This window comes from Magnolia sinica, chromosome 8, assembly GCF_029962835.1.
Source record: "Magnolia sinica isolate HGM2019 chromosome 8, MsV1, whole genome shotgun sequence".
NCBI lineage: Eukaryota > Viridiplantae > Streptophyta > Magnoliopsida > Magnoliales > Magnoliaceae > Magnolia > Magnolia sinica.
Genome location: NC_080580.1, coordinates 38,135,069 through 38,160,994, shown reverse-complemented (window position 1 = coordinate 38,160,994; position 25,926 = coordinate 38,135,069). Strand labels below are relative to the sequence as shown.

Below are 25,926 nucleotides of genomic sequence, written 5' to 3'. Positions count from 1 at the left end.
GTGCCCCCACACTTTTGTGGCACCCACCACAAAGGGCAGTAGCACCTACTGTTGTTGCCAACTAGAGTAGTCGTGCCTGTTGGCATCACCACTCACATTGGCAGCACTGGACAGTGCCACTGTACCAGGTAGTTGTCCATATGCGCCTATTCTTTGTTTTTTTGAAGGATAATAAGTCTATTTTATTGAAAGGCTACCTGGCAAATATCAATGTAGCCAATAATACAAAAGAGATTACATCCCAAATGGCAACCCAAAATTACAGCCTAAACATGGATGAAACATTGAAGACATTGACATGCTTAACACCGGATACCCATTTTATGACATCCCTCTTAGATTTCCATGCTACTTCCCTTAGACCCTGTTTTCGTTTAGGAAACAACGCCTATTGTGTTCCTCCCAAATATTCTAAAACCCAACAAGCATGATCAGTCACCAAGTCATTAACTTATCCTTAACAAGTACAACATCGTGCCACATCCATAGCAATTCGACTACTGATTTTGGCATCACCCAGTTGACATCAAAGGTCTTTGGGAAAAGGATCCATATCCGTCACACAAAGGAGCAATGTATGAATTGATGATCTATCATTTCTGCGTCGCTCATGCATAAAAGATAAATATTGGGGAGAATCATAGACCTTTTCTGAAGATTGTCTATGGTTAGGATGTGCTTTTGCTTGACCAACCAAACAAAAGATGTCACCTTAAGGGGAGCACCATAGGACCAAAAGGCGTTGAAAAAATCATGTCTTTTTGTGTTTGATGAATCTTGAAGCATCATGAAGAAAAAACCATCGGCACCTCTTCAGCATCGTCAGTCCTCCAGTGGGTACAACTGGGGTAGCTAGACCCTTGTTGGATGCCTCATTGGTCTGTCCTTTCTCTCCCTTCGTTCTGTGATGATCAACATAACTTATTGACTTCCCCTTCCTTGTTTTGTTGGTTGCAACTATTAGTGAAACAGTGTGTACGTAACTGATCGATCGTGGCTTTGTTGAATCCTAATATGTGGTAATTTTGTTTGTTGATTGGTAAATTTCCCTCTCTCAAGTTATGCATATGGGAGATTCTGTTAGGATGGATGATGAGAAGATTGGGATGTTTACAGAGCTTAGACATTCAAATCAGAATTGAGCTTGTTGATTACTACAGTTAAGTTAGATAGGAATTTATTATTATTCTTTTTTTAATTTTAATTTTTTAATTTTAATTTTTATGATGGTCAACTAGTTGGTCATGATGTTTCGTGGCAGTTGAAAAATTGGTATAATAACTTGTAGCAAGGAGCCAGTTGGTCCTCCAGTAGGTACAACTGGGGTAGTTAGACCATTATAGGAGTCCTTGTTGGTTCTCTCCCTTCTATCCCTTAGTTCCATAATGATCAACATAGCTCGTCGACTTCCCCTTCATCAAGTATTTGGGAGTGTATGATTTATTCATGTGTTGGGAATTTCCTAAGAAAAATTAGGGCCTCAATCTGTTAAGCCTAAAAAAAAAAGGAGGCACAAGTGTTATTATCTAGCTACTAAGAGAAGGCATGTCTTGAAGGATGTCACATTTTCGAGAATGTTCCTTTTGCCCTCGGAAAACTGACACCACCACTCATGATGATGTATTTTCTATCTCTGTTATGGAGGACAATTCTAGTCATGTTTAGATTCCTGTTGAAAATATTCTCTAAAAGTCTATACTTGAAGAAATCACAAAGTTCCGCCCTTGAAATAAAATTTATCATCTCCTCATTGACTCGATGCCAAGGCTAGACAACCATCAGTCTTTTACCCTTGTGGCAGTTCCTTCCTCAACTTCATCCGAGCTTCTCATTGCTCTTTCTAAGGCCAAACGAACACCTATTTTTCTAGATATATATCAGTCGAGTACCTCTCATCCTATCGGTAATTTTATTTATGATATGCGTATTTCTCCTCCCTTCAAAGCACTCATTTCCTCTATTTTTTTCTACATCCATTTGTTCTAGAGTCATAGATGCTCTGACAGATACTTTTTTGGAAGGCAACTATGATCGAGGAGATAACAACTCTTGATAAATAAGGGACTTGGGAGTTAGTGGACTTATCGGAAGGAAGGCATGTTGGTGGATGTAAATGGGGGTTCACATTAAAGTATAACATTGATGGGTTTATTGCTTGGCACAAGGCTCATCTAGTGTTAGAGGGGTTTACTTAGTAGTTTGGAGTAGACTATTTCGAGACTTCTGCATAAGTTGCCATTGCCAAGTTGAATTTAGTGCGCATTCTTCTCTCTATTGTGGCTCATTGTCATTGGCCTCTTCATCACTTGGATGTGAAGAAAATCATTTCTTCATGGTTATCTTTAAAAAGAAATATTCATGTCTCTCCGTTCAGGATCCAAGGGCAAGGTAATTGAATAAAGCATTACATGGGCTTAAATAGTCTCGCCGAATTGGTTCAAGGGTTTAGCAAGGCTATCTTTCAAATTGTCTAACATCGTTGTGATTGTGATCGCATTGTTTTTATAAAGAGGGTTGGCTCTTCTCTAACAATATTTGTAGTTTATGTCAGTTGTATTATTCTTTTTGGTTACAGTGAAGATGAAATAGTGCATCTGAAAGATTTCCTTGTAAGAGCTCTTGAGATTAAGGATCCGGGTTTGTTAAAGTACTTTCTTGGCATTGAAGTTGCCTAGTCCAAGCAAAAACTTGTTTATCTTGCAGTAGAAATATGCCATTGACCTTCTTTAAGAGACTAGTATGCTGAGTTCCCATCTTGTAGATACGCTTATAGAGGTTAATCACCACCTACATTTAAAGCATTGGATGGTCTTCAAGATCCAGACATGTATCATTGTTTGGTTGGGAAAACTCATTTATCTAATCGTAACTCATCTTGATATGGCATATGCTGTTAGTGTTATGAGTGAGTTTATGCACACTCCTTGTGCTCATCATCTTGATGTCGTCTATTGAATTCTTTGCTATCAAAAGTGATGAGGACATCAAAGCATCATCCTATCGTGTCTACTAGCGCAGGAAGATGACCCTAACTAGGGCCCCAGTTTCACTATGGCTGGACGAAGGCTATGTGGAACCCAACGGGCTACATTGAAGACCCCACATACATGATTCGTGCATTTGGAAGACTCCATATTGGGAAGATGCATGTGGGTTGCTTTTATTGGAGTTTTTTACCATTGGATTTTGGTTGCTGGCCCATTGGACCGTTAATTCTTTTGAACCACCAGATTCTAGACTCAATGAGTCATTTTTTTTTTCTAGTTTACTATTTATTTTGGACATTGAAAGTTTTAGATTAGTTATTAGTATTTTAGATTTCTTAATATTAGTGGACCATTTTATTCGAACTGGAGTGGTAGTTTTATAATTTTTGAATCTGAGAATAAAAAAGCTAGAGTTTGGAGAGGGTGTGAGAAAAAGAAGAAGAAGAGAAAATCTTCCATGGCTTTGTGAGAAACCCTTCTTGCAACTCCAGAGATTGGAGAGGGTGTGAGACACACGAGGAGCGATTCCACAATTATCTATTTTTCATTCTCTTCGATTCAAGTTAACAATCTCTTTTTTTTCCCTTGTCTCTTCTTCTCTTCTCATCATCTTCCTTTCTTCTTCTTCTTTCTTCTTGCTACAGCAACCAACCCAACGCATCCATTCCCCTCTCTTTTTCCACGCATGCACGTTTGTACACATGCACGTGAGTCTGTACGAACAACCATGTGCGGGTCCCCATTCCTTGATTCCTTTCCTCATTCCCATCTTTAAAACCCCCTACATTAATCCCTTAAAACCCCTCTTTCAAAACCCTAACCATAGGATTCTGATTTTACCCCAATTCGTCAATCCCAAAAATTTCCCAAATCCCTAAATTCCCATCACTCAAATTCATAACCCTTAGCTATCAAAAATCTTAATTCCCCCATCCTACATGAAAACCCCTCAATTTTCCATTTCCAATTTCAAGCCCTAACCCTAAAAGCTTAATTTCTCAATTCTATCCTCCCTAAACTTAGCCATCCCATCCCTAATTCCCTCGAATCCTATCCCAATCCATTCAAACCCACCTCACAATAACTGGACAACCCCATATCCTTAAATCCCTTAACTTAACGCGTGTCTTTTATATGAATGTGGGTGAATCCTATGCTCGATGGGAGTTTTACCTCCCATAGGGCCTTTCTTAACCTTATTTTATAATGAAGTGCATTGTGGGATGTTTGTGGTCTGAATTCATGCCGCAGTATAAATATGAATATTTGAATTTGTGATGGAAAAGCATGATTTACATATTCTAATCACTGGAGTTGAATTGTTTTATGATCTAGCTATTGCATATTAGTCTAGACCTTTCATCTTACATCAATTTTGGTATCAGAGCTTAGGTCTATTGTAGATTTAGCCTCACATACATTAGTTTAGGGTTTTATCGCCTATAGAATCTAGGTTCATCATATTGTGAGTCTAGGTTACCAGTCTACATTTGTCATCACACTTAAATCGCACCATTGCATAGTTAGATCCTAGGTTTATTACCCCATTAGAGTTTTAGTGTATGAACACTTGTACAGGTCCTGGTTTGGTCTATTCCCCACAATGAATATGGAATAACTTGCTGAGGCTATTGAAAACATCAACCGTCGTCTCATAAATATTGAGACTCACAATCGGACCACCGTCACCCAATTGACTGCAACTAACCAATGTTTAACCAATTGGAAGGTTCCCTTCAGGCTGACCCTAACATTGGGGAAGATTGCCAGTCTTAATCTGAGGAACCAGTTGAAGGTGGGTAAGTTAGGGAAGAGCCCATTAGAGAACGTGTGAGGTACCAAGGTCATGGAGTAGGTCGTAGAGGGGTGCGTGCCCAGCCACCCCACAGAGAGTTCCAAGACCACTATGATCCTGATGAGGGAGCGATGAAAGGAGTGAAGGTCGATGCTCCTAGCTTTGATAGTTGCTTGGATCCCAAGGCATTCCTTGATTGGGTGGTAGGTATGTACCATTACTTTGAGTGGTATGATATGTCTAATGCTCGCCGAGTGAGATTTGCCAAGATGAAGCATTTTGAGAAGGACCCAATGATTACATTCTAGATTCAGGACGGGCCTTCAAATCGAGTATTGGCACTTTAGAGTGCATGTACCAAGTGGTGCAAGACATCGAGTACTATCTCGAAGCACCAAGTGGGAGGAGATTTGACTCTCGAGATTCAAGTGTTAAGACTATCCTTCAAGGGACTAAGTCTAACATAGGGAGTCAATCCAAGCCCCCTACTGGTTCTTAATCCAACCCTAGGGATGTTAAGGGTAAAGGGTTGGCTAGTACTAGTGCGCGGCCCGAGGAGTCCACACGATGCTACAGGTGCCACGGGTTTGGCCACTTCACTCAATAGTGCCCCACCAGAGAGTGAGGCAAGGCACTTATAATTGGTGAGATGGATGAGAATGAGCAGGGTGAATGTGAAGAAGTTTACAAACCTGAGGCAAGTCCTAGCGATGAGGAGGGATGCGATAACCGGGTTCTGGTATCTATCTTTCTATGTTAGGATTTCTTTCTCTTCTCCCTCTCGGGTCTGCCCTGGGAAAACGTTCCTTTTAAGAAAGATAACCAGTATATCCCTGCGGCCACCAATTGGCTACTTAGTTGACGGAAGTTGAAGAGCCTGAAACCATATCACTTGTAGTTTGTTAGACGCGCCTTGGTCTAGATTGTAGAAAGTGATGATTGGTGCATGAATTCAATTTTCCACACCTATGCTAAGTGTGGTGGCAAAAATTGCAAGGTGATCATTGATAGCGGTGGTTGCACCAATGTGGTCTCTACTAATACTGTGGATCACTTAGGTTTACCAGTCATTCCTTACCCTTAGCCCTATCAAGTCTCATGGATTGATGCATCTTCGATTCGGGTTTCTCAGTGTTGTCCCATTCCCGTCCAGCTTTGTTCCTATACGGCCACACCGTGGTGTGATGTTTTGCCTATGGATATAGGCCACATCATCTTGGGTAGGCCTTGGTTGTATGACAGGGATGCAACACTATTCGGCCGTTCGAATACGTGTTCGTTTATGTATGAAATAAAAATGATTATCTTGAAGGTTCTCCCACTCAAAAGCACCCCAGAAAAGGAGGACATCAAGAAACGTGATCCTAAAGATGTGGAAAAATTCCAGTTTGAGTCTCTCCGTATAAAAAAAATGCCAAAGAGTCTGACAGGGAGACTAAAGCTGATTTGATGGTGTATGCTCATGTGGCAATTGAGGTCACACCTAAGGTTAGTCTAGAGATGCCGCCTGATGTTACACCCGAGGGTAATGTAGAGTTACCATCTGAGGTGAGTCCGGTATTGGGGAGTCTAGTGATGTTGTCCTAGAGGACATATCAGATGAGCTTACACCTATGAGGAACATTCACGTGTTGACTTTACCAAACCTTCCTCACGATCAAATGAGTTGTGGGGAGAAAGTGGATCTGGAAAAACAAGTAGATGAGCATAAGACCCCTATAGATTCATACCCATGTCAGTGTCACATAGGCCGTTAGAGTCTGCGCATGCATTTGCATGACACATTCGTGATTTGCATCGTGAGATCAGAAAAGGGGTTAATACAAGTAATGATAAATATAAGATCACTGATGAATCCCACCACAAATGTAAAGAATTTTAGGTGGGTGACTATGTCATGGTTCGCATAAGGCCTGAGTGGTTTCCGTAAGGAACCGTAAAAAAATTACATGCCCGCGGTGCAGGTCCTTATAAAATATTGAAAAGAATGGGATCTAATGCGTATGTGGTGGATCTTCCATCTAACATGGGCACTAGCTCCACATTGAATGTGGAACACCCTATGTCTTGTGATGGACCCACAACTTCACCCACTATCCCTCTTATAAACCCTCAATTTGTTCTAGATGGTGATGAACCTGACCCTTCCTGAAGCCCCTAGCCCATGTCTGATTCTTCTTCCCACCCTTTACCGTCTCCACCATTTATACCTGAATGAAGAGAAGAGATAAAGGATATTCTGGATCACGACGTGGTTTCCACCCAACATGGAGGATACTAGAAGCAGGGTTCGAAGTATCGGTATCGCTACAAGTTTCTTTTGCTTGGCATATGGAAACAATATCGATATCTCCAATAACCAGAAATGCGGGGAAACATAGGAAAAACGGTGGAATTTTCAACGAAACTTCAGGAGATGTTAAAATGTACACATTTGCATATTTAGAAATAAAACAAAATTGCAAAAAGAATGCATACATAACAAGTTTCTATTTAATGGGGCCTTAAAAAAATGTGTTGGTGTAAGAAATCAGTCCAACCATCCCCTTCGTCTTATTTAACCATCCAACCTTCAATCCAAACATCCATCGATATTACAATATATCAACAACACATGATATTTCACCAAGAAATCATCAACAATTGGAAAGGAAACGAAAGATTGTGGTCTCAATATCTCGCATGTTGTGATATCGATAATATCGAGATATTATCAATGACAAATTGAACACTACATTCAACCATGTGCCCATGAAAAAAAAAATTTGAAATAAAATTTTTTTTTTCTAATAAACAAAATTTTGATGATATCAATACGTTGGCAATATTATTGAAATATCATCACTACACTTATGATACAAGCATTACCTAGAATTTACATAGTCGAAACTAGTGGTGATACATTAGCGATATTAATGTATTGGCATTACAAGCGACACCTGGAATTTACATAGTTGAAAATATTAACGATTACATTAGCGATATTGATACGTTGGCGATTCTTAGCGATTTATTGCTAATACCTAGAATTTCTTATACTACCAGCGTTATCGGTATCGCTATTAGTGTTATCGGTATCACTAAGGTAGAGATAAAGATAATATCGGAGATATTTCGATAATATTGGAGATAATTCGAACACTGATTAGAAGTGCTTCGAACAAGCCAGCATTGGATAGCACGTGGATCACGGAGTCAGAGTTTCGTCGTTTGGACCTGAATCTCCTGCAGCGCTTCCACAACCGTATTTTGCCAGTGGCAAATTCTTTTTAGCTGGGGAGAATTGATGAGGACATCAGAACATCATCCTATTGTGTTTACCAACGGAAGAGGAAGACCCTGACTGGGGCCTCAGTTTCACTATGGCTGGACGATGGCTACGTGGGGCCCATCGGGCTGCGTTGAAGACTCCGCATGCGTGATTTGTGCATCTAAAAGACCTTATACTGGGAAGATGCATATGTGTTGCTTTTATTGGAGTTTTTGAATGTTGGATTTCGGCCGCTGGCCCATCGGACAGTCAAATCATGATGATCAGATCGTTGGTTCTTTTGGACCACCAGATTCTGGACTCTATGAGTCCATTTTTTTATTTTTATTTTTAAAATTTTAAATTTTCTAGTTTACTATTTATTTTGGACATATTGAAAGTTTTAGATTAGTTATTAGTGTTTTAGATTGCTTAATATTAGGTGGACCATTTTATTTGAACCGGAGTGGTAGTTTTGTAATTTTCGAATGTGAGAATAAAAAAGCTAGAGATTGGAGAGGGTGTGAGAAAAGAAAAAGAAAGGGAAGATCTTCCATGGCTTTGTGAGAGAGCTTTCTTGCATCTCTAGAGATTGGAGAGGGTGTGACACCCACGTGGAGCGAATCCACAACTATCTATCTTTCGTTCTCTTCAATTCAAGTTAACAATCTCTTTTTTTCTCTTATCTCTTTTTCTCTATTCATCCTCTTCCTTCTTCTTTCTTCCTACAACAACCAACTCAACCTATCCATTCCCCTCTCTTTTTCCACGCATGCACATGCGTCTGTATGAACAGCCACGTGCAGGCCCCCATTCCTTGATTCCTTTCCTCATTCTCCTCTCTAAAACCCCTACATTAATCCCTTAAAATCCCTCTCTCAAAACGCTATCCTTAGGATTCCAATTTTGCCCCAATTCGTCAAATTCCCAAAATTTCCCAAATCCCAAAATTCCCATCACTCAAATTCATAACCCTTAGCTATCCAAAATCTTAATTCCATCATCCTACATGAAAACCCCTCAATTTCCCATTACCAATTTCAAACCCTAACCCTAAAAGCTTAATTTCTCGATTCTATCCTCCCTAAACCTAGCCATCCCAACCCTAATTCCCTCCAATCCTATCCCAATCCATTCAAACCCACCCCACAATAACCGGACAGCACCATATCTTTAAATCCCTTAACCTGATGTGTGTCTTTTATATGAATGTGGGTGAATCCTATGCTAGATGGGAGTTTTACCTCCTATAGGGCCTTTCTTAACCTTCTTTTATAATTAAGTGCATTATGGGATGTTCGTGGTCTGAATTCATGCTGTAGTATAAATCTGAATTTTTTAATTTGTGATGGAAAAGCATGGTTTTCATATTCTAGTCGCTTGAGTTGAATTGTTTTATGATCTTTCTATTGCATATTAGTCTAGACCATTCATCCTGCATAAAAAAGTCTGCCCCTAAAACGTGTGTTGTATTCTTATCATGGTCATCTCCATGTTAATGCATATCGTGATGTTGATTGGGATGAGTGTTTAATGAAAAGGATTGTACTTCAAAATCCTACCTTTATGCAAGGTAACCTTTGTTTGTGGAAATTTAAGAAACGTACAATTGTGACTAGCTCATAAGATTAAGCAGGTTGTCCATCCATGGGTCATGCAACTTGTGAAATAATCTGGCTTTAGTATGAAGTTGACGTGTCTACACCAATTCTATTATATTATGACAATCAAGCTGCAATAAATATTCCCTTAATCCCGTTTTTTCACGAACAAACAACGTCTCGAGGTAGATGATCACTTCGTCCTTGAAAGTATCTCATCTGGGTTGTTGTCTACACATGTTCAATTCAAGGACTAGCTCACTAACATTCTCATGAAGGCAGTTCATCAGTCTCATTTTCGTGATATTATAGGCAAGCTGGCATGTGCGATATCTATGCACTAGCTTGAGGGGGAAGTGTTAGAGATTGGAGATTTTCTTTTATTTTATTTTCATTCATGGGGGAATGCTGAACAAGGGTAAATTAGGTTTTAAAAGATGAAGAGAATAACTGTTACCAAGTGAGGGTAAGGGCATCCTATTGATCATGTAGGTATTAGTAAGAACAACTTTAGCCAAGTAGATCTTAGGTACCATCATCCTTATCAGCATGGAACTTGTTACTCAAGAGGACGATGATTCTTTCTTTTGGCAACTTCATTCTTTTAAGGTGTATAAGGACACAGCTTGTAATTCAATGTCATGATCAGTTAGATAACTCTGTAGATAATGACATATCTACTCCTTTGCTTCGTCAGACCAAAGAACCTTTATCTGTTTGTCAAATACTTGACTATCTTAGTAAATGTTTTCGCAATTGGGAACACTTCACTTGTGATTAAGGCTGATCCCAATACATCTGAATGAATCAAAGAGAAAGGGGCAACACATTTATTCTCACTAATAGTGTAAGTATTACGACAATGTTTAGAGAGTTGGCAAGTTTCACACTGAAACTGGACATTACCTATATGTGTATGCCAGAGCTGTACAGTTCGTTATTACTCACACTTATCTCTGAAACTCATGCAGTAGGGTATCACTCTGCATGAAGCAGATATAGCCCTTGAGCTTCACAGTCACCCCAAATCCTCCTCCTGGTCTGTAGGTTCTGAACAACATAGTGAGAGGGAAAAATGTAAACAATAATTCAGTTGCATTGTGAGAGCACTAATAGAAAGCAATTTATTTGAAAATGAAGGCACATGGATCACTGAGGATAATTGTAATGAGGAACTTAATTGATAAGCTCCTTTTTCAGAAACCCTAAAATAGTATTCATTAGCTAATTTAATATTAGTATGAAAGGAAGTTACCTTCTTAACTTGTCATTTGATCTGTGACACTAGAATCAGTGATCCATGATGTAGCCAATGTTTTAAATATTGTTATCGTGTAATGTATCGCACCCTTGGGATACGGATACATATCAGTTATCGCATGGGATATATCGGTTATATTGCGTAATGTATCGCTGTTGTTGGGAAACATGGGAACATTGGAAAATTGGTTGATTTTTTCAATGAAACTTCAGGGATTGTTGAGAAAGACATCAATACACACTTGGAAATCAAAACATTACAAAAAAAAAAGGGTGCACATAATAGGGGTTTCCTTTGTATGGGGTCCTAATATATGCGCTTGCCAATTGAACTAACGTAAGTATATTCAGAGTCTATTCATATAATTTATAAACGTTAGAAGACATGTATGGGAACACAAGCAAGACATTCAAAAGCAAAAGAAGAATCACTAGATCAAGTTACATACATGTTTAATTTTGCGTTTGAATACAAAGATTATAATTGATTTTTGAGAAATTGAGAAATTTCAATTTTTCTTAATTTTCCGCAACTTGACCCATCTCCACCAAATCTCGAAATTGAAATTCCAAATCCATGATTTTTCATGGAAAACATAAAGAATCATAGATTTGTAACCATTTAACACTGTTTTAATGTGATTTACAACAAAAACATGGATCGAAAATCGAAAATGCTCACTAGATTGAATAGGTGGGATATATCGGCACTACCTATGTGTAGGGGTGTACATCGAGCTGAACCGAGTCGAGCTGGGCTTAGCTCGGCTTGGCTCGGTCACTAGGCACACCTAGCTCGAACTCGGCTCGGCTCTGTGACCGAGCTAGCATGTCCAGCTTGGCTCAGTTAGGAATCGGACCAGTTCGAGCTGAGTTCGAGCCAGTTTCGAGCTTTCGAGCCAAGTTTCCAGCTGCGGGGCTCATTTCTTCACCAAAAGCCCCTGTCGTATTTCTGTCATCTGATCTTCGAATCCTTCCGGCAGCCACTTGGCTCTAAAATCCTCTTTCACATCGAATCCAATAGGGGGCCTGATAACCCAAATGAAAGCCCTCCCAGAAGCTTCCAATCCCTTCGCCAGTTCCATCATGGGGTGGCATGGATCGAATTCTGGGACCCGAACAAGATGTACAAGACAGAGCTTTTTGGGTGAAGGTTCAGCCACTCGGTGCATGATAGACAAGAGACGATCGGTTCCTCCTTTCTTGAAGACGGAGGGTGGAGAGAGAGGGAGGAAGCTGGATGGGTTATGAGAGAGGAGGGAGAGAGTAGAGAGAGAGAGGGAGGAAGATGGGTTATGAGAGAGGAGGGAGAGAGTAGAGAGAGAGAGGGAGGAAGATGGATGGGTTAGGGTTTAGGCGTGCGAGCGGCCGGGTTTAGGTATTTGTTATATGAAGTAGGGTTTTATTTATTTATTTATTTATTTATTTAAGGGGTATATATAGTGGTGTACCGAGTCGAGCCGAGTATCGATCCGAGTCGAGTCGAGCTGGGGCCTACTCAAACTCATTTTCGAGCTGTTAAAATCGGCTCGACTCGGATTGAACTCAATTTCGAGTCGAGTCAATTCGAGCTTTTTCGGGCCGAGTTGAGCGAGCTAACCGAGCTAGCTCGGTTCGTGTACACCCCTACTTGTGTGTTTCGTATCGCACGGGTGGGATACAAGATATATGGGCTGATATCGTTGATATTTAAAACACTGGATGTAGCTACATGATTTGTAGATATGCCTGGTTGATCCCCTGATATACTGGTAGCAGAGAGAAGTTAGAGGACTAGCAACTTTTTGTTGAAGCTCGCTAATGGCATTAGACTTTGGATCACTAGAAGCTGGCTCCCCCCCGAACCTCAAGACTATTAACACTCTTTTGGGCTTTAGGTGAAGATGGGGATTAAGGTCATAAAAAATTCACTGTTGTGTCTGCGCTTACCACAATACGTTCATAATAACTATCTTTTGGCCCTTGGTTTCATCCTCAAGATGATTTAGGCTTAGCTACAAAACTAGACCTATCTAGAACAAGTGGAACTTGCACAACAGATGATGCCCACCAATGTGCTTCACTTCTAACATAAGTATAGACTGCCTCCAGTGAGGGTAAGAAATCCTTCCAGTTGCGAAAGCTCAAAATTCATATTAATCCATCATAGGAACTTGAAAATTCTTCTTTGCTCTAGCCATTTTCGGAGTTCCTTTGGTAACTGTGACAGCAAGCATAATATGAGCCAATTTTTCCCATCATGATGAAGGACTGCATAATATTATTCAACAGAGGATTCATTCTGCTGCATATTTTTAATTTCCTGATGCAGTTTGTAGGTACGGTCTAGGCCATCATGTTAAGAATACACACGAGCAACTATATCCCATGTCTTCTTGGGAGTCTTTTGAAAAATGAATCCCCCACAAGTGCTTGTCTACGTAAAATGAAACAACCATCCCATGACTGTCAGATTTTCACTTTCCCAATCCTTATGGGATGGATCATCTGCTGTTGGCTCGTTCTTGGTACCGGTTTATGTATCCCAGTTTTTTTTTCCAACTACCAAGGAACATTCTTGCCGACTACAAATACATGATAAATTTTCCCTCTAACTGGATTGTAGTAATCACCAAGCCCGGATTATAATTTAAATGTCCAAGCCTACTAATTATTCCAACCTTTCGATCACTCATTTCACCAAAACATCCCATATACTTTATGCAAAGGAATTGAAAAAATACCAATCAACGAATAAAATTACACGATCAGCATTTGACGAAGCCAAGATCAATTGGCGGTGTCACATTGGTAGTCACCATCAACTAAACGTCAAGCTAGAATCGACAAGCTTTGTCGATCATTACGGATTGAAGGGTAAACTAACGAGATCCCCTTAAGGGATTTGCTACCCTAGCTGGACCTGTTGGAAGCCACTGCATGGAGCGATGATATTGATGGACATTGCTGCTCTGGGTGGAGGCACTAGCTGGCGCTTTTACTTAGTGCAGAAATGCAAGCTGGCGTTGCTACCAAGTGTGGTGGTGACGCTAATCAATGTTGCTGAAGGAGAAGAGGAAATAAAAGAGAGGAAATAGAAGAAAAGAGGGGAAGGAGAGAAAGAACTAGGGTTGGGATAACCCAGCTTTGATACCATGTCAAGGTTAAAGGAGGATGTTTGTGGAGTTAGATTGAGAAGATGAGAAGAAGCAAGAGAAAAGAGAGAAGGCTTAGAAGGGAGTGATGCCCCTAGCCTCTCTTCTTATTATCATTAGGGCTTTAACGGATGTGGGCTGTACCATTGTATGACCCACCTATCTCTATCTTCTAGCTCTTATATGTCATTATTAGCGTTTAGGACATGGTGGGTTTTGTTGCTTTTGTTATTAAAGGACACAGTTGGTATGTTTGCTTTTGTTATTAAAGGATGCATGTGGAGGTACCCAAACCCTAATCCCTCCTTCTGTCAACTTCGTCTCATCTCTTTCTTCGTCTCATCTCTTTCTTCTCTCTTCTTGTCTATCAAGTTTACCTGGTATCAGAGCATTAAACTTGACTGATTTGGGCTTCGTTTCCTCCTCTTTATCTTCACGTTTCTTCTCCTTTTCTTTTTCTTCTGTTTCTTTACGGTGGATTTTTAAATAGTTTTAAGGGCTGATCTACATGAATCTTCTCTCATCGTTGCTCAACCAGACTTATGGTCTAACTGAAGTTATGGCCCTTGATAGAGTGGAATGGCAGAAAATTATTCATGTAGCCGAATCCAATTGGTTGGGATAAGGCTTAGATGACAATAATGAACTAGAATTTAATGTCTGATGGGAAGTCCTTCCAAATAGTTTCTTAATTAGCAAGAGAATGAAGGGAAGCTTGAGGCCTAGAATGAGAGATCTTGACAAATAAAAATTAAGAAAGATGAAATGAAACCTTTGAATATAATATGTTTGACCACCTCAGTTGAAGGGTGAAACACACGACACTTATCATGACATCACTAAGATTCAATTGTCTGTATAGATTTTGAGGCATCGTATTGTGTTTCAGTGTGTCCAAGTGTCCCCAAACATTGGCATGACAAAATCCCCAAAAGTTGGTAACACTGATCGAGATACTAGGTTCATATCCTTATGAAAGAGATAACCATAATCACCTTGTTTAAAACTGAGGAAAGTAGACATCATTTTAGTCTGTACCATAGATTATTGTGCCTTTACGAATATTTCGATTGGCTTAAATGTTCAACTTGGAGTTTATGCACAACATGGGTTGTGATTTGATTATTTTTTGTCGTAGAAGAGATCTTTTTTCTTTATTCACCCTTTGAAACTAATTACATCATTAAGCGGAATAATGATTCCCATTTGATTCAGGTGTCACTGCTTTCAAGAATACATCACAGAAACCTGGTTCAATTTCTTGGCTACTGCCAAGAAGAAGGGAGAAACATCCTTGTTTATGAGTTTATGCATAATGGAACTTTAAAAGAGCATCTATACGGTACGTCTAGGCTATTTTTGAACTGTAGGGCATTTCACTTTAGATGCTAACTTGTCTAAATGAATTTCACAGGCCCTTTAATTCAGGACAGAGCTATGGATTGGATCAAGCGCCTTGAGATTGCTGAAGATGCTGCGAAAGGTTAACTTGATCGTGGTTTCCATTACAATGTTTTTAAGATGGCTCATTCCTTCCATTACTAATAAAGACTTTGATTAAATGATTTTCAAACTTGTTTCAGGGATCGAGTACCTTCATACGGGCTGTGTTCCACCGATCATTCATAGGGACCTGAAAACCAGCAACATCCTTCTTGACAAGAACATGAGAGCAAAGGTTGCAGATTTTGGTCTGTCCAAACTTTCAGTGGAAGGATCAACGCATGTCACCAGCATAGTCCGAGGAACTGTTGGGTATCTAGATCCTGAGTAAGGGCCTGCACTAATAAAATGCCTTTCATAGAGCTTAAATAAGCCATCATGCATGAAGACAGTGGTCAATGTGCTACAGGTTTCATTTCCTAATGAAGTCTTTGTTTCTTCATATGGATGCTGGACAGGCAGGAAGAGAAACTTCCAGAAAACATGTATTTCTTTGCTTGCATGGAGTGGACACTAGACTCAATTCAAATGTTTTCTTTCACTGAGGCCATCATAGCTAGAAATGATAAATCCCACAGGGTGGTTTTGGGGTGAAACGCGTTGTACATATGCAAGTTAGAAATGCTAAGCGAATTCCTACAATGAGAGTTGAATGGGTAATTTGCTGTACATGTGCTAATATGGCATATGTGTGAGATCTGGACCATTCATCAGGTGGATCCCACTGTGAACATGCCCTAGCCAAAAAATCAGTCCTGTCGACTGATCAGTCGGTCACATGTCTACATTGAATACAGACCTCTGGTCATTATTTTTCATGTGGGAACCATTTGATGACTGGCCCTGAACTTCTGGTACATATTTTCCACACTGGCATGTGTACTGTGATCATGGTTATTTGTGCCTTTGTACGAGGAACTTCAATCTCTCCTGCTGCAATCTGCCTCGGCATTTCTCAATACAACATGGTTATTTGTGCCTTTGCTTTGCCATCTTTCATCTCCTTCCAGAGTGTTTGATATATTTCTCTCTTGCCACACAGGTATTATGTTTCTCAGCATTTAACAGACAGGAGTGATGTTTACAGCTTTGGTGTCATTCTCCTTGAGCTGGTTACAGGTCGAGAAGCATTATCTAATGAGAGTTTTGGCCCTAACTGCCGCAACATAGTCCAATGGGTGAGTCTAATTGCTTTCTCTTGCCATGGAAAATCTAAGAATCTCTGATTCGTTCTTCTTATCTAGTTGTATTATGTTTCATATTACACTTCTATTTGCTAATATTTTAGAAGAGAGAATGCTTCTCTCTTTCTTGCACTTTGCCTATTGTTGGTGTGCTTTTCTTTGTGGAAAATCCATACGTGATGTGAACCAATCATTGGGTCGGCCACCTTGCATGGGACATAATCCCAAAATTCACACTAATTAGACGAACTTCAGATTTGAGAATATCTTTTTCTAGGAAAATAATTGATGGTCAAAGGAAGTTCAATTGAGATTGTCTATCTATCTACATTCTTTTCCAGAAACTCCACAGAATGGCTATGATTGTCAGATAGGTGTGATTTTTGGTGTTTGGCCTATCCAGCGATTGATTTTGGTCTCATCCATGTTTGCCACACAAAAACAACAGTCTAGAACCTAGTCTTATATATGGATAATTTATTTCAGCGTTTAAGATCACTGTTGGATGCTTCTATGCATCAGGTTCTCCTTGGACCGCACGTTTTGCTCATTACATTTCAAAATCAATAAATATTCTTCTTTCAGAAGGTTTAGGTTAACCCATGCAACTGCTACAATTATATCACAGGCAAAGTCACAAGTTGAGAATGGAAATGTCCGGGGTATCATCGATCCCTCATTGGGAGGTGGGTTCAAACTTCAATCCATGTGGAAGATTACTGAGAAGGCATTACTGTGTGTCCAACCCAATGGAAGGCTAAGGCCACCAATATCGGAAGTGCTCAAGGAGATCCAAGAGGCACTACTAATTGAGAGGAGATCGGAGTTGGGTGAAGAAGGTGACTCTGGTACAATTGAGTCCGCGCATTCTGCATCCCATGCAGGCAGCCAGGACTTGGGTGTGTTTGAGCCCTATATTTCTTATGAAGACCCTGTTGCAATCCCAACAGCCCGATAAGTTAGCTGCTCTGGACCGGCTATTCTGACTATTTCTTTGGAGTAAGTTATGCAGAATTGGTTTGCGGTCCACCCAAATTGGTAGTTTCCTAAACCTTCCCATACGTGGAGAAAAGGAGGGAACCATAAATGCTCAGCATACCAGATCCATCAGTGTTTTTGCAGTACATAAAATGGGCCCTTAGTTTAGAATTCATGGCCTGATTAATGCTATTTGTAGGATTGAAATGTAATTCATGACTTTGTTGGGATTGTTGAGGTGTGATGCATTTGGTTGGTATTTTATGATGTGATCCCCAGATCCAATGTTTGAAAATGCAGAATCAAGTTAATTTTGGTCTCCGTATCTAAGGGTCCAAAACACCGTCAGTGTTGACCATAATTATACATTGTTACAGTTGAGTTTTTGGTTGAAATCCTTGATTTGATTTGAGTCATTGTGTTGTATGCTCTTCATGTGTTTGTGTCTTTAAATAGCATTTTCAGGATTGAATTTGATGTCCAACTCAAGCCGTGTTAGCAGAATCATTTACACATGCCGAATTGTGGATCTATTCTCTGTCCTTTAGAAAACATGTCTGGTGGGAAGGTACCTACAAATACAGCCTTCAGTAAGACATGAAGCCATATGTGCTTGAAAACTCTAAGAGCCAACATGATCAGAAAACTCTGTGGTCAGTCAACTCGATTTGATCCGGCAAAACTCAGCAGAACGTAATAGGTTAACTCGACCAAGACTACCTTTTCTTAGTGCTCAAGACTAGAAAACACTCGGATGCGTGATTTACTCTACAGACTTTTGATAGGAAGTGAAAGGAAATTAACAGTACAGCGAAATGAATAGACTGCCAAAAGCCCAAGTATCTTTAGCTTCAAGAATAATACCCTTCTTCGGAAAAAGCATTGTCCCATTGCAACCACCAGTCTTATGACATTTACCTCTTCATCTGGGCAATGTTCTTCGGTCTCTGTCTAATACTTGTGAGTGGTTCCACCTGCAGGATCCGTACTATAAACAGCTTGAATCTCCCCAGAAGGAGCCTGCTAAGTGTGTTTTGTTGGCATGCAATGGGTTTGTTGTCATGTAGAGGACTGAGCTCTGCATAAGGTGGGCCTTGCAGCACCATGAAGATCACTTGACTCAAAATCTGTTCATCTGATGGGGCCCATTACAACATGAACCTTGCCTGAATGTTTTTGCTCATCACATAATTTTATAGGTATGTAGAAAATGGACAATTATAACAAAGATGGGGAATTTATCGGAAGGCTAGAATCATTCAACAGGGAAGACATCTCAAGCCTTTTCCATTGATTGGACCCACTTTGGCTTGGAAACCTAAAGTATTGTTTGCCTTATTGAATTGAATTGGTAAATTAGTTAAATAGGCAAGAATTTTAAAGTGCTCATTTTCACCCCCTCCTCCAAGTCTTACCGTAATTCCAAGTTTTGCTAAGCTTCTGCATGTGCTTGTTCGCCGTTGTTTCGACTTTCCTCTTTCTAGCACAGGTGACAGGTGCATGGGCGTGCCAGAATTGAGATTGTGGTTCCAATTCAAACCGAACAACAATGACCCCGAGTTCCAAAGTAGGCAGACATTGGGTATGACCGAGGTCTGAGGAGATCGGTTGCCTATTCAGTCACTTGCTCAAAGTGTCGATGGATCAGATGATAGTCAAAAGGTGGGGTTCGTCCTCTGATGATGAGTTTCTCCTTGCCTTCCGTATGAAAGGACTTTCTTAATGTATAAAGAGTGGAACATGAATTAATAATTGGAACTCAACTGCTAAAGAGTACGTAGATTACAATTATAACTATTGTATTTATGCTACGAGTTATGCTAAAGAAAGCAAATAAATGTGATAAGTAAACGATTATTGTAAGGGAATGAATTACTTGATAAAATCCGTGATTACACTAAGGAATGTAAATTTGACAGGATAATAGACAAATAATTGATTTGTTGATTTGTTTGGGTTAGTATGAGACGATTTTTTTTTTTTTTTCTTCCGTTGAAATCTTCTTTTATATATAGCTCTGATCCAGTCATTCTGGATCCTTCTCACAATCTGACGGTTACCATAACTATTTTTACCCTCGTTCTACTTCTAGATTCTTCCCACGATCTAGCATTTTCTAAATCTTTGGCTCCCATTCAACATTCGTAATAACTCGACCATTGACTAACTAATCATTTGGTTACTTGAACTCCGTCGCACATTAATGATTATTTATCATGTGCATGGCTAGTGATAGCTATCTTCTGAAATTCGGTCGCACATTCTTATTGTATTCTTTCGACCATTAACCTCATACACGTGTAATCTACACGAATCTAACTGAAACGGGATCTGGTCGAATAGGGTACAAACATTTCCCTCCTCCTCGCTGTCGTTTCGAAGAAAAGGGTTGCAACGTATGAGTATTGAAATTAAATATCCACATGTGTTATCATTATAAAAAATGTCGATATCTAACGGCGAGTACGTCTTGAATAGACATGTGTCCTCAAAAATAGCCATTCTACTACGAAAAGGCGTGCTTCTTAATTAATACTGCCTCTAAATCCCTCATATATATACGAAACTCTGTTTTTTTTGCATTTCACACGATTCTTCATCTTATCTTCCTTTATTTCTTGCTCTCCTTCGATCATGACTTCTTGTTCATCTGCACCCACTTTCGACCAAAAAGCCATCATGGCCACAATGGATCTCTTTTCGGACCATTGTTCGACAAATATAATTTTCAAATCTTCAATTCATGAGGACGCTTATGGTCTAGGTCCTTCATTTTCTCTAGAAATTGCAACCGAATTGTTACAACCTCTAGATCCATTTCTTCCAATTTTCCCAGGAAGCAATATCCTGATTTAATCTGAAACTATACCTGATACATCAAATGTGTTCAAGACATGAGGTTATGGTCGAAACCTCTTCCTGGATGGGAAGATTGGTTCAACAAAGTATTGGCCCAATATGAAGATTTATGGAAAGAACTTGGTATTTTTGAATGTATCAAGCTTTCTCTTTCAGAGTATTTCCCTAATATCCCTCTTTTTCTAGCATTAACCTCGTTTTGGAGTACTTCTACCAATACTTTTATATTCGATTGCGGGCCGATGAGTGTTTCTATCAGGGACATCTGCCATCTTACCGAACTTACCCCTTTCGGTATGACCTACCATGCGAAGACCAAAGATGGGCAACATAAGAATTTTCCCAATAAGAACGTTAAAGGATATACCAATTTCATGAATTCTTACCGCAAACTCAGGGGACCGTTCAAAGAACTTGAGCATCTTTCTTTTCTTATTTTCTGGATTTGTCGTCATCTTTTGTGCATTAATGCTCAACAGGTTATGACCGAGTACATCACTTTGGCCGAATATCTAGTCCAAGGTCAATGAATAACTTTAGCACTGTTTGTTCTCAACCATTTGTAGAGAGGACTCTATGAAGTTAATTGAAGAGGGTTATATTCAGCTGGAGGTCCTATATGGCTTGTGCAAATGTTGTTCGTTACATATTTCCGACCATAAATATTTGGCCAAGAGCATATCAGTCGATCGTTTACCTCATACGGCGACCGAATCTTGCACATCCTTGTAAAAGTTACTATTGTTGCTGAGTATCTGTAGGAATTCTTTGCTCTTGATCTTCCTACTAATAGTCTAGCTCTTGATCTTCCTGATAATAGTCTATCTTCATGCCCTTTTTAGAAAAAGAGACTTACAGACCAGAATAGCTTTTCGGATAATTCAACCCTGTTGATGAAGATGCGGTCGACCAACTTCATCATGCCTGGAATTGTTTTGTTATCAGCCGAGATTTGGCTTTTGGAGGTGTAATAGAGAAAGGAAAGAATGTGAGAGCATGGGTCGAACAATATGACCCCTCTTTGTTTGCTCAGCAATTGGGCTTTGTTCAGCATATCCCCTGTTCTCTCACTCACATAACTAGTAACCAGCCTCCTTTCGACCGTGTGATAGTCACCGATCAATAATTCTACATATCTCTTAAATTAACCTATCACAAAGAAGCGTCCCTCTTCAGATGCTAGTGTACCCAGAACATTTGGTAGTCTTAAATAACTTTATACTGTGGTAGAAATGCCAGTACGCCAAACTTTTAAGCGGTTGAAGCGTCGGGGAGCTGTCACATCAATTCTGCCTTCGTCTAGGCTTGACAAAGAGTAAGAAGAGGGCTCTTCCTACGGTCTCCGCTATTGCCGCAAAGAGGACAACAAGAGTAAAGACAAGACGGATCAGTACAGTTTCTACCTCGGCTGAACCCCCTCATCCAGATGCTCTGCAAATTACCCAAGAACATCTAGACATCTTAGCAGCTACTCAATTAGCCACAATGGATGGCTCTGAGGAAAATTTCTGATTTGGGAGGTATCAGTCCTCAAAAATTTCTTACCTTTCCTTTTCAGCAAATAGTTCCTTCTCGACCTCCTCCAGCGATAAAACCTCGATCGTTGCTCAGATCGTAAAAGTCTTTGGACGCTTCTTCGGCCGAAGTAGTAGCGTCCTTTAAGAAATATTTTAAAGTAAAGTATCGGCCTGACTTCAGCATGGCTGATTAATCTTACGAGATGGCCAAGGGCATAAAACGACATGAGGACGCTCATTTCAATAAATGTTGGAATAATTGGGCCCGAGATAAGGATAGATTAAATGATCCTAACCTTCCATTTAAAAAATACCTCAAGCCTTATCATCCTCGACCTCCAACATTCCCTACTGCTATTCGACCATTAGCAGATATAATAAGATATCCTGAGGCTATCAAAGGTTTACCAGTTAGATAAGTAGTCTGATCTGATTTAGGTGGAAATCGTCGGCTTACACCTTTTCTTGAACTAATACTCTTACTCACAAGCTTACCTCCTTTATTTGATTCTTTTCAGTAACTCAAGAAGTACCTAAGGAAATGGCTGTGACAATCTAAGAACAGAGCATGCAGCCAATATTAGCAATCCCATTGACTGCAATTATACCATTTATCTTAGAAATGATGGCCCCAACAGTTGTGATTACTCCAGTGATACTCAAAGATCCTATTCTGGCAATTGTGGCAGCAACGCCACTGGATTTAGAGATAGTACAGATGGTACTTCACCTAGAATGGATGCCACTCTTATTGATTCACTGCAGGTTCCTTTTTTAAATCAGACAGCAGCCGAAAGTTTCTATCTCTTATTCGACTCTTTAAGCTGACTGTAGTTCCATCACTTCCTTCACCTCCTATAATGATAGGAGAGATCCCAACTTCAGTTGAGCCTATTGTGATCGAGATAGCGGAAATCTCTGATCAATCGAATGGAACTGAGAGGGTTGCCACCGAAGAGGAAGTAACGACCGATTCTCCTGCAGAGGTAGTTGACCAAGTTTTTGCAGAAGTTTCAGAACAACCGTTGGTCGATGCTGACCAGTAGCTTGAGCTTGTTATGGCTGATTCACTTAATAGACCGGCCGAAGGGGAAGTGACTGACATAATGCCTCCCTCACCTTCTTCCTTGGCCATTCATGAGATTGATACTTTAGCTCCCATCATCCCCTCTTCTGTTGATGATGTCATCTCTTTTCTCAAAGAAGACCATTGCCAGAGAAACATCTACAACAACATCTCCCCTTCACCATGACAATCTTCTAAGTATTCAAATTGAACTGTTTGACCTTCTTCGGAAAGGATTAGCTGAAACTTTCGATGCTAAACTAATAATCACTATTGACTAACTAGTTGATTTGGCATATGTTGTGTCTCACTCGGATTCATCTCAAATGACCAAACTGTTGCCTCTCCTAGAGCATCAAGAAAAATTAGACATGTATTGTCGAGCGAAGGCGACTATTGCTGATTTGGAGACAAGACGAGCGGCCGATATTGAGAAGGCTAGAATACAAGAAATCGCTTAGGAACTTGTAACCAAGAATGCTGCTACGAAAGCCACTGAGATGGAGATTAAAAGCTCAAAAGCTAGGATCATGACATTAGAAGCCAAATTGATCGCGTTGCGGAAGCATGTGTCCGATAAGAGAGCAGAACATGACAAGATGCTCAAGGAGGTTTCTAGATTGGTTCCCGCAGTCTGCCTTCGAGCAGAAGATGTTGGTTGAATATCTTGATTGGCATTGAAAGAATAGGCATCACTGTGGGCTGCCAACAGAAAACTAGAGATAGCCGAAACATTCTTGCAAGATTTTTAATCCCATGACTTGTAATGTTCTTCTGTAAATGAATGAATATTGAGCTTTTTATGGCTTGACTGCTTTGAGTAACTACTTTAGATATGTTTTCTCACTCTCTCTTTCCATTTCTGAACTTTAAGCTTTAGCTGCCCACGTTCTGCACGAACTGAGAAGTGTGAACCCCTTCTATCGCACCACTTACAGATAATGACCCTTCTTGAACTGCTATTTAAGCGATGTCAAGCTCCCAAATTAGCCATTATCTGACTTGATTTGGCTTTACATAATGGCTAATGAGAAATCTCCCCTTATTGCAGGTGCTGATTCCTTTCTTTAGGAAATCTTGAAGAAAGGGTTGAAGGATTTTACCTTTTATTTCCTGCCATTTGCCGTGAGGAAGTTTGTTACTGACGCCTTGTGTTCGCTCGGCCGTAATCCTTCGACCGAATTGAACTATTAGCTAGAAGAACTTCGGAAATTGAAATGGCTAACCATCATGGCGGAACGCTACGAGAAAGCTTTCTATTATCATAGTGTAAATAAATGCCTGCTTGAGCAGCGAGAAGTAGCTGTAAAAGATTCATCCGAGATGAGTGGCAATTATGAACGAGCTTGGTACCACAAAATATGTTGTGTTTAGGCTCATCAATTCAATCAGTCAATGCTCCGATTCTTACAATCGTATCGGTCTGGCATAACATATGAGCTACGAGACCAAGCCATCACCTTTTACGCCAAAGACACGATCGATTCGTCAGATTTGGAATTTATAGATGAACAACTTTAGATATATTGAGCTCGATCGGTGACAAATTATACTACACAGAGAGCGGCTGAATATGAAGTTTATACGATCACTACTTGCGTTGATCAACTAATTCAGTTCCTACCAAACATCATTAAAGAAGGAGATCGCTGGGAACCCACCAAGGAAAAAATATGAAGTAGAGATACAAGCATTTTTGGAAGAATTCGAAAGTCTGAAGATGTAGTTTAATGGGCCTCTGTTGCTTCTGAGTTTCTATCTTTCTCGTGTAATAATGCGGTCAACAACCGACCATGCAATGAAATAAACCTTTTTAAATTTCCAACCAATACTTAGCCTTCTTGTGTTTTGTATTCTGAACACACGTAGGCATAGGTTAGATGATTCCCCCGTACATCCTCTTAGCTTCTGCGTGGCGGTATGGCTAACAATGCTTAGCCACTCTTTCACATATCCACCGCATTTCCTCTTGCAGCGAAACATCACGTCAAACAACATCAAATCTTGTTGTTTTTCAATGTACTGCAATAATTGCATTCCAATCTCGAAAAGCCCAACCAATGCCCTTCCTTTAAGCGCATTAATCCCCCTTTACTTCATCTTGCCTATAAATTGAGGACTCCACGCTTCAAATCCTCACAACCTAACGATCTTTCTTACTCATTCCTGGTTGAGATGAATCTCCCATCTCTAATTATAAAATTAGAAAGCCTTCCTCAACACTAGACCTTACACAGACCTACATCTTTTTTCTTCTTCCTTCCCCTAAAATCTACCGACTGTATAAGAGGTCGGTTGGTATGGACGACTATGGGAATTTCCCAGTTAACCCAAAGACCGGGAGATAATGCTGCGGCCATCAAGCATCGACCATTTGATCAACCTTTTTCATTCTTTGAGTTGAGGGATCCCTTTGGCTCATCAAGGAATGGTTTGGCAAAACGTAATAGAGAGCTCTTATGGACGTGACTCTTTTAATGAGGGGCCATGGTTATGTGAGGCTTTCTGTATACAAGGAAAGGTGATGGCTTGGTTCAGGTCCATAGGTTGCACCCGAACTGAGCTTCTTTGATCCTTAAAAGGGATAGCTTCATTGACCAGATTCCCGGTGACCTTTTGGCCAAGAATTTCAATCTCTAGTGAGATTGATCATGTAACGGCCTGAAGAACTCCAAGGATCAGGCCACCCAGGGGCCTACTACTTCTGTCGGGAAATGGCTTGACAAAACATAATGTGTAGATCCCTGGCAGAACTACTTCAGGGGAAATTTCTCCTAACACAGAAAGAGGGAAGATACAAGACTGATCAGAAATGCGCAGTCACGGCCTCAACCGTTTTCTTTGCCACAACT

General features: G+C 40.1%; 1 protein-coding gene across 2 annotated transcripts in view; it reads left to right on the top strand.

The window, feature by feature from the left end:
- LOC131253255 (probable LRR receptor-like serine/threonine-protein kinase At1g67720) overlaps positions 1-18,051 on the top strand; it is a 90,911-nt gene extending 72,860 nt beyond the window's left edge. For both annotated transcript variants that reach the window (XM_058254192.1, XM_058254191.1), the window contains 5 exons: positions 15,243-15,369; positions 15,442-15,510; positions 15,611-15,797; positions 16,513-16,648; positions 17,283-18,051. In XM_058254192.1, coding sequence (XP_058110175.1) covers positions 15,243-15,369; positions 15,442-15,510; positions 15,611-15,797; positions 16,513-16,648; positions 17,283-17,612 — 849 coding nt within the window. In that variant the 3' untranslated portion in view covers positions 17,613-18,051. The remainder of the gene's footprint in view (positions 1-15,242; positions 15,370-15,441; positions 15,511-15,610; positions 15,798-16,512; positions 16,649-17,282) is intronic.
- Positions 18,052-25,926: the final 7,875 nt, after the last annotated feature.